Source organism: Dunckerocampus dactyliophorus, chromosome 13, assembly GCF_027744805.1.
Source record: "Dunckerocampus dactyliophorus isolate RoL2022-P2 chromosome 13, RoL_Ddac_1.1, whole genome shotgun sequence".
Taxonomy (NCBI): domain Eukaryota; kingdom Metazoa; phylum Chordata; class Actinopteri; order Syngnathiformes; family Syngnathidae; genus Dunckerocampus; species Dunckerocampus dactyliophorus.
In genome coordinates, this window is record NC_072831.1 from 19,901,221 (window position 1) to 19,915,557 (window position 14,337).

A 14,337-nucleotide genomic window follows, 5' to 3' on the forward strand; every position below is an offset into this window, starting at 1 on the left:
ACTTTTAATGCAAATGTTAATCCGGAATCCGAGGAGAATGTCAACGCCAAGCTAGCAGGAAGGTTTGGAGTGAACGTGTGTTAAAAACGTTTTTTTATAGGCATCTCAATTACTCACTGTTTTTCGCCATCTGTTTTGCAGCTGATGTTGGAACAAAACTAGGAATCTACTGTACTTCAATGTAGTCTAGTGTTGGTGTTATCATTACCATCACAGCTGCACAGATTCAACATGTCCAAAAAGGACTAGTAAAAAAAAGGACTTAATCCTACCCTTTCACCATGTCACAGCAATTACTAATCATGTAATAATGTCCTAATTACCAAATAAAATAGATGACATGGACCAAAGTATTGGGGCATTCATTCATTAAAATATACATTTGTCCATATCGCAGCAAAAATGAAGCTGTATAATTCCACATGAACTGTACGTGATGAATAAAAATAAATATATCGTCCAATCTGATGATTTACAACATAAATAATTTTCTCTACTAATCCAACTAATGTGCCATTTTTCCTCTTTTACCTCTTTGTCGTCCTCATCTATATGTTTGATCTTGGTGTAGTCTACTGGCAGGTCCCAGCAGTCGGCAGCGTCCCCCATTCCATAGCAGCGGGAGCCCAGCAGGGCCGCTTGCCTCTGGGGGGACATGGGCTCTAGAGGGGTGAGCACTGAGTCCCCTACGCTGCTGCACAGACGCTTGCTCATACTCAGGTCCAATGTACCGTTCTCGTCAACATCCAGGCCGGGACTCTGGATGTGATGATTGGTGGGGGTGACGTGAGGTTGATGTGGGTTGAAATGCATGTGTGTGTGTGTGTGTGTGTGTGTGTGTGTTGAGTTTGGGGTTTTCAGTCCAATGATTGGAGGACAAAAGGAGGCATCAGCATGTAGGGATGTAGGGGAAGGGAGAAGAGAGAGAGAGAGAGAGAGAGAGAGAAAGTTTGGGATTAAATAACAGCCAAACATTTTGTATTCCGAGCTGGACTAAGCAATGGCTGAACTAAAGGGAAATGCATGGAAAAGCAGTTCAGCTACAACATTCTGTCCAGAATAACACAGCATGTACAGTAACAATGCTACTGTACGCCCTTGAGAGGGACAAAAGTAGAAGAGGTCATCAGTGCTCAAGGACGAGTGCATCCCTCTGTGAGCGTCTCCTTTTTCACTTTCTCTCTCTTTCCTTCCAGCCGTCTATATGGTGTGTCACAAATGTACTGTATGTGTGAGTGTGCATGCACAACTGTGTGTCGCGTGTGTGTGACTGTAATGTGACTGGACATAGTGGGAGGGGGAGTTGGAGGGGTTAGGGGCTGAGGGTTAGGGGTTGGATTTGAGAGCTGTGATGGGCAGCAATGGCTGCAACCAGACGGCTGCAAACCCAAAAATAGACACAACCACGCTGTGTAGCAGCACAAAGTGGGCCACATTATTTGCTATCTTTGTTACTATTCTCACCTCTCCATCCATTGACTGTCATGTGACACGCTCTCCTGCATATCTTCTAGTCTATGTTTATTTTGGAATGGTTATTTGTAGGAGATAGTTACATTATTGAGGTATAGTGATGATAAAATCAACCTGGGATAACGTCATTTCTTAATTGATGATTTAATCCTGGATATTGGGGGGAGTATCATGGTATCATTGAGTGGAATGACCATTATTGATGTGCTGCTGCAAAGATACTATTGACAAAGCACAGAAACTTTGGAAACCTTTCCGTTAATTAGTGTGGGAAGTGCCTTGAACGCCTTCTGTTTTTGTTTCAAACACAGCTGCTGCAAAGCAAGAAGCTAAGCTACAGTTATGGGGCCAAATGAAGCTTTATTAACTTAATCACGTATTGATAATCATGTGGTGTCCAATCATCACGATTGTTATCACTGACATGAATGTTTTGTGAGTGGGGGTGGGTTTCATGAACCTAACATTGTACAGTTATCTTTTTACATGTTTTTTATGATGTGGCGGTGATTGAACACTGCAAAAAAATAAGCACGGTTTGCATGCAACTCAACGTTTTTAGTCAGCAGGTTGTGAAATCATGTCATATCAAGACAGGTTTATTGTTTGTCCATTCAGACAAGGCCAACAAATCATTGTAGTATAAACAATGTTGGCCACAATGTTTGGTAAATCTGCACAATCCAAACACTTTAGTGTGGGAATTCCTTTAAAAACAATGCTCAGTTTACAGTCTGTTGCAGTGTGTAGTAATACAGAACTGAAGTGCACCAAAATTTCTTATATTTCCACCCCCACAGGGGTATGCTGGAGTCTATCCCAGCTGACTTTGGGCGAGAGGCGGGGTACACCCTGGACTGGTGGCCAGCCAATGGCAGGCCACATATAGACAAACAACCATTCACACTCACATTCACACCAAAGTCCGAATATTTTCTGCAATATTTTGGATTGAATTTTGCGCCTGTACCATGGCTGTATGAGTGTCTATTCACTGCTCTTTATATACTGGAAAAGATTATGGTGTGGGACGCTTGCGTGTCCTTGCTATTATTAATCACTCTCAGTCTTGATTCCCATTTCTCTTCTCATCCTTCACCTCTTCCCTTTTGTCCCCTTTCACAAGTAATAACGCTGATACTTGCTGACAGTGTCCCGTGGGCTGCAAGGGTTCTCCTGGTGTTCTTTGGAAATACTTGGAAGTACCTCCTTGTCAGTAATTGTGGTGTATACTTGCAACCGTCATAAGAAACCAGTGAAAAAATGAAAGAGGTTGCACCCTTCTACCTTTGTTTTGACCTCTGCTACCAAGTCAAAGACCCAAGAAAGAATGGTTGCTTGTCGCTGTGTGTAGCCGACTGACCAATGAGTTTATTTCAGGTCTATCGGATCTGTAGCAGTTCTTGTCAGGAAAATAAACCCTATCTAAAGCCGCAGGCTGGAAACTGTGCATGTTAGCCAACTGTCACAAATATTTCTCAGCATTTTACAAGTACTGTACAAACAGTGGTTAACACCAGCCCTGAGCCGCTTCAAACGCCACACAACACTTACATGAGTCATGCACTGTACAGCGTTTCGGTTGGAAGTTGTGATTGAATTCAATATATTTTTCCAAACTGTGAATGGTTGTGACAAAGAGCCTCCGTTAGCTATATAATCAACAATAACAGCATTAATAGTGTCTTTGGAAGTTTCTTTTTTCCCCACACAAATCAGTTGCAATTTGCAAACAATGTTCTTCAAACTTTGAGACATTCTTTTTCTTGTTTGCTGACCAGCAATCCAGTATCACAATGGTTCCATGGACAAGGGCAGCAATAGCTTGGGTAGTGACCTTCTTAAGACCATATTACCATTTTGGCGCTTGACTTTCGCGTCCGGTTTTGGATCAACATTTGCAATAAAAGCGACTGTTACAATTATTAGAGTAGATTCAACTCCAGAACCCTTCCCTTCTCTCTTCAATTGCCATTGTTCACTAGCAACACAATCAAGGTTTAAGCTAGGAGTGGACCAATAATTATCTGGGCGATATGAGGGCGTTATGACATCATACCGATAAATCCAATAACATTACAAATAGCTCTGATAACCGACAATAAGAAAAAACGCCCCGATGAGGCGAGATTACCCGTACTGTGCATGTGATCATAACATAATACAATTTCAAGGTTGGCAGTGTTAGTGTTAGTGTTTATATTCATGCTTTACGATGCTGGCACCAGCAACTCATACAGTGGTTTGTACAGACAAATAAACAAGTATTAGTAGTAATCAGTAACTAATTGCACTAAAGTTGTATGGAAAAAAAACTAATATTTTTTTGGACACATGATGAGTTTCTACCTTCCATCAACGTTTCCCAAAACTCCCCCCAAAATATGATAAATACATGACAGTCAAATACTGTACATACATTTCAATGAAAGCTATTAATCACACCTGTAAGTCAATTGAACAAGAAGACTAAGCGATAAACAATGAAGACTAAAAAGAACAGATTAGTGTATGTGTGAAATATCATTGATACTCAGAGAGGAGAATGGTAGCCACGAGCTGAGGTGCTAAGATGAAAGAGGATGAGGAGTAGAGAAGGAAAAAAAGGCCTGTGAAGTCTCCTGTCTTCCCTTCCTGCCCCGGGAGCATCCTGCCTGTCTCGCCCTAACGTGGGACAGACAATGAAATGATTTAGGACCACAGGATGTCCTGACTGCTTCAGGCATTTGTTCCTGCCAACTTTATTCCGTTCCACTTTTCTTTGGAAGTACGTTGCTTTTGGCTCCTTTTCCACTTCCCTTCTCTCCTTTTCTTTATTTCCACTGCAGTTGTGTCTCCTGTGCTGCATCCTGTCCTCACTCCTTCTCTTCTACACTGTAACGTTTAGGAAACTCCCACATAAAAAAACCCTCCATTGCTCTCTTACTTTATTATCAATTCCATCACAGACTGTGCCGTCAACATTAGCATTAAGCCAGCATTAGCCTGCTGCTGTGCACTCCCTCCTCTCTTTCTTGCGCCTCCATTTTCCCGCTCAGCATCTCGGTGCAGATAATACAGGAACAGCATCACCTTATCTCCTCAGAAATGACACACTGGGCTCATGCCATGTCAAACGACGCTCTGTCCTGCTGCTATCTGATTCCCAGACTGGAAAAAAAACTGCCCCGCTGAGCCCCGAGTGTTCGACGCAGCCCAGGATCTTTGATGGGAAGTGTGTGTGTGTGTGTGTGTCTATCAGGAGTGTTTAAGTGAAGTCTCCCTATCTTTGTCAGGTTTCTCAGCTAGTACTTGCCTAATGACAGAAGAATAGAGATTATCTATTGGTGAACATGACTGTGATTACCACAGGAAGCTGGAGCATATCCTCATTTAGATGCAGCAGCTGTGAGGTCATATCAGGAGACATTTTGACATCCCTTCAGAAGCACATCTGATTTCCTGAATTAGTCCACCTCTGGAGAGAAGTCTTTCCAATATTTATCTATCCATCCATTTCTATACTGTTGTTCTCATTAGAGCTGGAGCCTATCCCAGATGACTTTGGGTGAGAGGCGGTGGCCACACCGGATTGGTCAACAGTCAGTCACAGGTCACATATAAACAACCTTTCACACTCACATTCCTATGGACAATTTAGAGTCTCCAATTACCCCCGTGCTTCTCAAACAGTGGGACGGGCCCCCCTGGGGAGGCACCGTGAACTGTCTGGGGGGCGTGAGAGGCATTGCGGACCTTCAATATTAGTACATACCTGCCAACATGTATGGATTTGTCATACTCCACATGCAATTTAACTCTTGAATATGTACGCTTCACTGCTCGCAATTTTGTTGCATTGAGCTAGTTTGAAGTTCAGTGTGTACTGTACAGTCTTCCCTCACGACATTGCGCTTCACCTTTAGCGCCTCGCTGTTTCGCGCGTATTTTTTTGTGCAATTTTGCACGTTTTTTTTTTTAACAGCGTCAAGACAAATCTCCAGTCTGTGAGGTAGACGTACAGCACCAACCCATATAACGCTGTGCAGCCCCTTTATTCATTCATAGTTAATAGACCACTGGCTTAATTTGTCTGACTGAAATGAATACATAAATTCATCCGTATAGTGCTGTGCTTCCAGTAGTCAATACTCATTCCAAATTGAATCTGATTTCTCAAGAAATGATGCTTGTTAAAAATTAAGCTTGTTTTACTTTTGCTTTGTTTTTTTCCTTTTTTGGACGCCACCACAGAGGAACAACCATAGAACGACAGAACTGGATATGACATGATTGATGAAAAACAAATAAAATAAAATAATGATAAGATCAAATGCATATTAATATATGGCCATAGAACTGTATTGTAAATGGATTTTCTGTGTGATTCCAATCATTCCCAACATTTTCCTCAGTAAAAATCACAGAATTTGCACATTTCATGATCAAACACAGGGTGGAAACTTAAGGTGAGACTGCCGCAAGTGTCTCTTCAATCCCAGGTCCCAAGTAAAGACGTGCAAGTCCAAGTCAGGTCTCAAGTTAAGACATTACAGGTCGAGTCAAGTCCGAAGTCATAGTCCTTGAGTCCTTACTGATCATCCATGAGTGAAATCGGCCGATACCAATCACATGGATTAATTCTAAGTTTTTCAATTTATTTATGATAAATGCTATTGGCCAGGGGTGCCATATAAGGGGGAAAAGTCAGAACAATTCCAAGGTCCCCTAACTGCAAGGGGGCCCAAAAAATAGGTAATTACTCATAAAAAAACTATTGTCATTTTCCCAGTACTACTGTAAGTTGTTGATGGCTCACCACAGGAACAACACGCCCCATTCTCAGATTGTTTAGTTTCCTACCTGCGAGCACAGATCCTGGGGCTTGCCCCCCATTCCGTGGGGCATCTCTCGACAGCGCGTGGACAGGTTGAGGATGGCCGTAGCGGCCATGTGTGCGGCCTCCATGTCGTGGCTGTAGTCGAAGCTGCTCTTGCTGCAGGTGCTGCTGGCACTGCTGCCTCCACCTCCTCCCATACCCCCTCCTCCACCTCCACAACTCAGGCTGCTGCTGCTACTGCTGGGAGCGTAGGTGCTGGTGGTGCTGCTGGCCGAGCTGGAGTTCTTGCAGTAACGCTTGGCTGCAGGACACATTGCATTAAGTGACATATTGAAAAACATAGTCCAATGTTTCATACACACTATCACAAAAAAAGTAGACTAGAGATTCTCGATATTGGCTTTCTTACCATTAACCGATGTTCCATGTTGTCCAGCACATCATTACCGATACCCACTGATACTGATACTGATACAAAACATACTCACATTCCCTCATACTAATGTTGCGTAATGAACACATAGTTCTTCTTTTACTGTGATGCCACTGGATGCATTTCACCAATAAACACTATGCAAAATAAGACAACCACTGCAGTATGCAATACAAATGATAGAAAAAGTGCCAAAATGCTGCATGTGACTCTGGGTGATTCTTAAAGAGGTGTGACATTAGAAGCATTGAAAGAAGACTACTCCTTCCCCACGTGCATGTTATGTCATGTTCTGCATGACAGGTTGGACTTTAGTTTTGGTTTTCTGAAGTTTTCACCTCGTGTCCTGTTTGTGCTCTCATTTCGGTTTTCTGTTTTTGCTTCGCGGTGGCTGGAAAGCGCAAGCAGCGGTACCGGTCTCAGACGTTCCAAACTGAGACACGTTTTTGGGGGTACTGATAGTGTGTTTAATTATTTTGTCTGTATAATACTTTAGCATTTAGCATTTAAGACCCTTCAGCATTAATGTGCATTACAGTATTGAATTAAAGTGTGGTAATGTTTTCTTCCTCTGACAGGTCATGTCTAACTATCTTAAATGATTCGGAATAAAAAATAGCCTTGGTAAAATGATTGGTACATAAAAGAAAAACATCCTTGTGCTTTTAACGTGGATACTTGACTCCAAAAAGGTGTAATTTATAAAGAATGTATGTACACTTAAAGCACTTGAATTCAGCTCTGCATAAATAAAACCTTCACTGGTTTGAAAGCCATTTGTATTAAGTGTGAAGGCGTTTTATACAAAACAACAGTACCAACTTAGGCCAGGCTTGTTTGCAGTAGATCAGATTGTCCTCCCAGATTTTGTGCTTAAGAAGAAACTTGTATTGGCGATCGTGGTCCAAGATTAAAGCAGCCTGTTTAACAGGTTGTCACTCAAATCAAGCAGACGAAAGTGATATGTGAGCACAGACAAGACGACAGTAGCGTGGTGACTTTACAGCAGCTTGGGAGTGGCCTTGGAAGAAAATGAGCCCACCACATTATGGTTGTCTCTTGGCTTTCCATCTTTTGATCAAAATAATTCTGTTCTTTGGTGAAGTTGCATCAATTTCAAGGATTTAAGACTTAGTTTTGCACAGACCAGTCTTCTTTTTACCAGTGCATTAGAAAGCACGCATACGGATGTATGGATTTGAACGTGCATCACACTATAGGGAGAATATCATGGCTGGAATGCTGAAACACCTTCATTGGAGGCCTACATTGTCATAAGTTCATAGTTTCAAATTTGATTCTCAAGGCTGACAGACAAATGTACGGAACGATAAGCGTACCCATTTCAGTTCAGCTCAGCTCATTGTCGTACTGTTCCGATCGGTAAATCCCATTTGTGTTCCATTGCATATTGAGTGAGCGGGATGGCGATAGCTGCATCAGCTACGCACACACGGTGACACAGTAGAGCGACAGAGCAGAGCCACGTGCTGACAATACAGGGTTTCCTCGCTTATCGCGGGGGACAGGTTCGCAAAATAGCTTGCAAAAAGCGACTTGAGAGAAATGACTTCTTCTGGTTGTTGCTATTCCGCTTAAGTACTTCAGGTGTCAGTGCAAAAAAAAACAACAAAAAACACAACTTTTGCTGACTAACCAAACAGAAGACAATACCCTGCTTAACATATTAATATAACATACCGTTTATTCACTTTTTAAAAGCTCTGTAGGGAAAACGGTGCGGAGTTTGGAAACTGAACTGTCCACTGGATCAGTCTTGAAACAGCCTTCATTTGTACAATGCTAGAAACGGACCACAGCGAGTCTAGCGCCAACATACACAACTTGACAATACTCCCATGACCAGTATCGCAATGGAAAGATGCTGAAAAGTGGGATTTCTTGAGTTGCATATTTTGGCACTCATTACAAAAGGAAACACCAAAAATTGTGCTCTATACCAAATTGATTGAAATCTTGCTGCCTGGTGCATAAATAAGTGACAGTTTAGCAACGATTGTTGGTTCAAATGGTTCATCCTCCAGCTTTGTAGATATAACGTGGCCAGTTAATGGCCCTCTCATGTATGGTAACTATAGAAAAATATGTGAAATTTGCCATATTACCATCATATCCTTTAGGAGAGGTATCCCTTTGCCCATGAACTTTGGGTGCGATGGCCCGTTTCCCATACACTTGGTGGTTGTTGGTGCCCTCGAAGGCGCTGTAGTCAAAGCTGGTTTTGGAGTACTTCTCCAGCTCCTTGGCCAGGTTGGATCGGGGCGTGCTGGTGGAGACATTGTTCTTGTCACCATACTGAGGATAGTCCAGTTGTTTGACAAAGCACATAGGCCTGGAAAATAAATGACGAGGGGGTGGAAGTTGGACTGAGCCACTGAACATTGCCCAAGGGAGGGGAGGAAATTTGGCTTAAAGTGGGCAGACTCAAAGGAAAGAGCAGACTGTTGGCAATAGTCCAGGATTGAAATATGGAGGTTGATGCTGGTAAATGGAGGGCTGTTCCAGGGACAGGATATTCCCTCCATGTGCCATTGCATGTGTATTTTTCTTATCTTGCTGTAAAACAAAGCTGTGACAATGTTTTATCATTTCATATCCTTACATTTGCAGCCTCAAACCATAACAAGGAATAGATGAAGTCTAACTTCTTATCCTGTTTATATTGAGTCACATTTAAATATGAAATTTGCGATTAACTGTGACATCAGAGCATTTTCATGATCTACTTTCAAACAGTCTCACGCGCACACACAAAAAAAAAATGTGCTTCACGATGATAAATGTGACCGATTGCGTTAAGATGATAAAGACGTTTGTCTTCAATAGTAAGGAGACAAATGAAAACACAATCTCTTGGAAGTATTCACTGGAGAACGTTTACATAAAACATAAAGGATTTCAACAGCTTTAAGAAATGCGAGGAAGGAAAAGAACAAAACATTCAGAGACACGAGAACATGTAAATTTAACTAGCATGGAGCCCACTTCATATTATATTAGGTACGTCTCAGAACACGCCTCAAACAATTCATCGGACGGCATTTATCCAACATGTGCTGTTGACAGAGTTTTGGCACGAGTGCTGTTTGGAGACCACCTGATGAGGAGTAAGTGAAAAGACTACCTTAAGACTCGATCAGAAGCCTGGTTGGGTTTAGAGCCATCACAGCCCTGGTGTTTCTCCTGGGCTTTGGCCAGCTTCTCTGCTGCAGCAATGGGACATCCAGACAGACTGAAATACCACCAAAAAGCGACATCAATGGAAAAGTAAAACATCTTGGACACAATTTGGATATGTGATATGTTGAGATGAGTGTGCAAACAAGTTGCTTGGCAGTGTGCACACGTGGCTGTCAGCTACCAGTGTAGAAGTACCTGCTGCACAGGGGTCTGAAGCAATGCAGGTGGTCCTCGGGTTACGTACAAGTTCTGTTTCAAGACTGTCATGAAGTCAAGTCGGATCTTATACCTAAATTACAGTCCTCCCTCGCCATTTCACGCTTTGAATTGCACGGCTTCACTCTTCACTATTCATTAATATATCATCACTGTTTTGTGGTTGAATACGGCCTATTATTAGTTAAAACTATGCATAACTAAGCAAATTTTACATTTTCAAGCACTAAAATGGAGAAATGAGCTAAAATACAAACATACAATGTTCCCTCGTTTATCGCAGGGGATAGGTTCCCAAAATAGCTCGCAATAAGTGAAATCAGCAAAGTAGCGTACTCTATCCCTTTATCCCCAACTTTAATCGTCACCATACACTTCATACACTTTTCTCAGACAGTCATTAACATTTTCCTCAAATTTCCCTTTGGTTTAAACACTCTCAAAGTTCAAGTTTCATTTGAATATTAATGATCAAGCTACTAAGTTGGACACACTAAATTATTAAGTGACTATTAAGTGACGGTGCCTCGTCCTGGCGCGGTCGGCCGTAGCGTTTGTATCCTTGTTGAAACATATTACTCCTGGTCGAAGACTCATTTAGCCGGTTAGCTTCTTCTTCTATTGTTTATTGGCGGTTAGCAAGCAGCTCACGCAGGTAGCCAGTTTGCTTCCGACTACTGACCACATCAGGAAACGACACAAAGGAGATTGCTTGACGAGAGTCTACAGCCAATCAGGACGCAGAACACAATTGGTGGGTTCTCCGTAAGCCAATAAGAGCTGTTGTGGTTCTATATTTAGCCAGCTTTTGTCTACTGGGTTCCTAATATGCTCGTAGAGGAACGTAAACACATCCTGACACTAGGTGGAGCCGCACACGTCTTCCAACTCTCACACGAGTACACAACACCCTCTACTGATCACGTTAATATTAACATAGTTTTAAATCAATTAGTTATGGCCGTTTACGCAGGAGTTTTGACAGCCCTAATTTGTATCCATTTTTCCAGGCAAACTTTTGTGAGGTCAGAGGTTGAAATCCCTGTTGGAGTTCACAGGTTAAGGTGAGAGCTGTCAAGCTATTCCATAATGGGGCGGAGTCATGTTCGAACAGAACAGGGCTTTGAAAGATGGGGCCAGGTCCAAACCCTGATAGAATAAATCAAAAAGAGGTACATTTCAGGACTGTTTTCCTCATAGCGTACCTCCCAAGTGGACACACACTGAAATATACCTGCTATGGACTGAAATAGAATCAAATCCCCTGACAACTAACTGACCAAACGTGACAAGAGCCCATGCTGATCCTTAACCTCCATTTTCCTCTGTGCTGGTTTGTCCAATGTGGCGTGTCAGGCCTCACAAAAATGCTCTTTGACAGTGTCCCGAAGCCAGTATGGAGCCGTGTGCTCACAAGAACCTGTTATGTGTGTCTTTGCAGAGACTGTGGATCAGTTATTTTGTAGCAAAGTGAAAGTTTACGGCACGTGTGCAAGCGTGTGCCTGTTTGGCACCCGAGCCGTGTCACTGAGCACAGCATGGGAGCACTGTGGTCCTCGCAGGTCTGCACCTTTGCTGTCACCCTGGCTGACTGGCAGAAAGGTGCTAATAGCTGCTGCTATGCTTTAACTCCCTGAGCATCTGCTGTGGGTGACACTCCTCTTTCACTGTAACCTCGCCCCATCTGACAGCATGGCTATTTTAGTTTCTCCCTTCAAACTTGCACCTGATAGATATCATTTTTTCCCCCGTCAGGGGCTGATGAATGATTCACGCGAGCATGCGTGAGCCGATGCATTCTAATCAGTCTCATTTAAAATATGGGATCGTAAACTAGCGGAACAACTTGAACAAGAGCACTCAGGAAGCGAAGACTCTTGCCAAGGCATAAATAGATGTCAGCTATGCAATCAATTGGTGAACATTGGGCTACATTCTCTAATTCTGATACGTTCAATTTCTTGTGAATCGGAGGCAATAACATGTACCGTAATAACATCCTACATAAGCACAACAAATAACACGCTAATCTGATTTGATGAACATGATAAAAGGGATTTTCTGGTTCAGATTTGGATTAAATGTGGTTTGACGTCACCGTTTAGGATTTTTACAGAAACAGACTGTGTGCAGTTTTTCCTCTTTTTCGGATATCTTTGTCCGTCATTCCCTTTTTAGTCATGCCTTCTTGTATTTACTAATAACTGCCATCCCTTAACATTTATTTTAGTTTCACACGGTTTCCTTTAGCTTGCCCCGCCCCTTGGGTGTCCCAGCCAATCCTCACCTCATTGGCCCTTTTGTCTTGCTCAGCTGTGCACTGGAAAAACAGCCATACTTGAAAGAAGCTCAAATTATACTCAAATGAGACAACCTTCCTTATTTCAAGCAAAGAATTCTGCTAATGGGGTAAGCAAAATTTGCTTGGCTAGAATTCTTATAAGTAGAATATTTTTCGTGTTACTTTTAAGAATATAATGAAGGTAAGACGCTTGCCGAATGCTCTTATAAGATTCTTAAAATGAGATCAAATTTGCTTTTATGAGGTTAGATTTAAGCAGAAAGTTTTTACATATTCTAGATGGAGGAGCATTATTTTATTTCCTTACAATTTAGAGAGTCTCAAATTAACCTATCATGCACATGCCAGTACACAGTGTACACCAGTACACTATGTACACAATGTGTTCCGACGGGGATTTAAACCCAAGTTGCCTGATTGTGGGGTTAACATACGAACCATTCGGTCACCGTGCAGCTAACATCTTTCCTGTCGGCATGTTAGTTATGTCGGTTACGTCTTTTCAACACGCATGAAGCAAATTACATGGACGGAACTTTTTTATCTAAAGAGAAGAAAGTGCGATTGTATCCAAGATTCACCATCACAATTCTTTCTTGGCGTGATTTGCATGCGAATTCACCAGCTTTTGAATTTCTAAACTAGATAAAAAGGGTAATATTTTCTTGAATCGAGTTTAGTAATTGTACACATTTACACAGGTTTTATGACTGGATTTAATTTGATAAATCTCGGTACGCTTTGTGAAATTTGCTGTGCAGCCTTCACATTGGTCTGAAATCTTTACATGCATTTTCTGCGTGTGAGTCCATTCTTAAGTTTAGAAAGTTTAGAAACCAGTTTTAATCTTAATTTAAGATAAATATTCTTAATCTGTTGAATAGTCAAAATAAGGTTTCTAGCTTGATCATAGAAAAAATAACTAATTTCTGGCAAAAACATATCTTCATAAGAATTGGCTAGCTATACTTTCTTAATATAAAGATTATTTTTCTCAAGTGAAAATTGTTAGACAATAATTTTTTTTTGAGGAAAAAATAAGAAATGGATGATTCAAATGGCACTTTTTTTTTTTTTTACTTTATTGGACAGATACCAACACTGAAGATCACTATATCTACTCCGCTTTAAGTCATTTGATAAAATGTAAGAATGTAGACTGTCAATAAAAAGAGAAAGAGAAAAAGATATCAAATAGTTGGGTGTTGCTCTTGCCTTTCATTTTCTTTGGAACCTGATGGTGCCTTTTGGATTTTTGTACCTGGTCAACAGTGTCTTGCATTTAAGAATACAATAATTAGACTTTTCCTGCCTGGAATTGTTGCTGCTTACATTAGGGTCCAGTTGACCTTACCATTTAAAGGTGGAACCTCGTTTTTCAAACGGCCCATTTTTCGTATAATCAGCTTTTCGACGAAAACTTATTTTAGTTATTGTGCGTAACAAAGTTGCATTTTACCCTTTGGCACATTGACTCCTGTGGTGTTGATAAAGATGTTGACTGACTTCCCCCAGCATTGCTTGGTTATTCAGCCATCTTGGCCACCACACTGGGATAGTTTTCACAATACTTCGGTATCCTCAGTTGGCAAAGTCAATGACAATGTTACACAAACTTGTCCGTATGCCCACGTATCATTCCGTGGACTTGAGTTCCCAAACAAAGAATCCCACACGTTGGTGACTCAATGTTGCCGTGTTATTAATACACTAGGTGAGTCCGACTCTGTTTGAAATGTTTCTTTATTACAAAACGTGCTGGAAAAAAAAAAAACGGAAGTTATTATCCCCCCAGCACGACTACAAAATAACCCACAATGGAGCCGAACACAGTCGCAAGTGTCAGCATTTTGATAAAGAAGATGAGAACACCACAGAATTATAAAAATAATG

The 14,337-nt window shown here is 41.6% G+C and overlaps 1 protein-coding gene across 4 annotated transcripts in view; it reads right to left on the reverse strand.

Moving 5' to 3' along the window:
* Positions 1 to 14,337, reverse strand: part of myt1lb (myelin transcription factor 1-like, b) — a 146,601-nt gene that overhangs the window by 22,141 nt on the left and 110,123 nt on the right. For 3 of the 4 annotated variants that reach the window (XM_054797061.1, XM_054797062.1, XM_054797063.1), the window contains exons 9-12: positions 9,871 to 9,978; positions 8,852 to 9,078; positions 6,316 to 6,593; positions 532 to 759 (exon numbers count right to left, since the gene is read on the reverse strand). In XM_054797061.1, coding sequence (XP_054653036.1) covers positions 532 to 759; positions 6,316 to 6,593; positions 8,852 to 9,078; positions 9,871 to 9,978 — 841 coding nt within the window. The remainder of the gene's footprint in view (positions 1 to 531; positions 760 to 6,315; positions 6,594 to 8,851; positions 9,079 to 9,870; positions 9,979 to 14,337) is intronic. The other variant, XM_054797064.1, reaches the window with a different exon arrangement.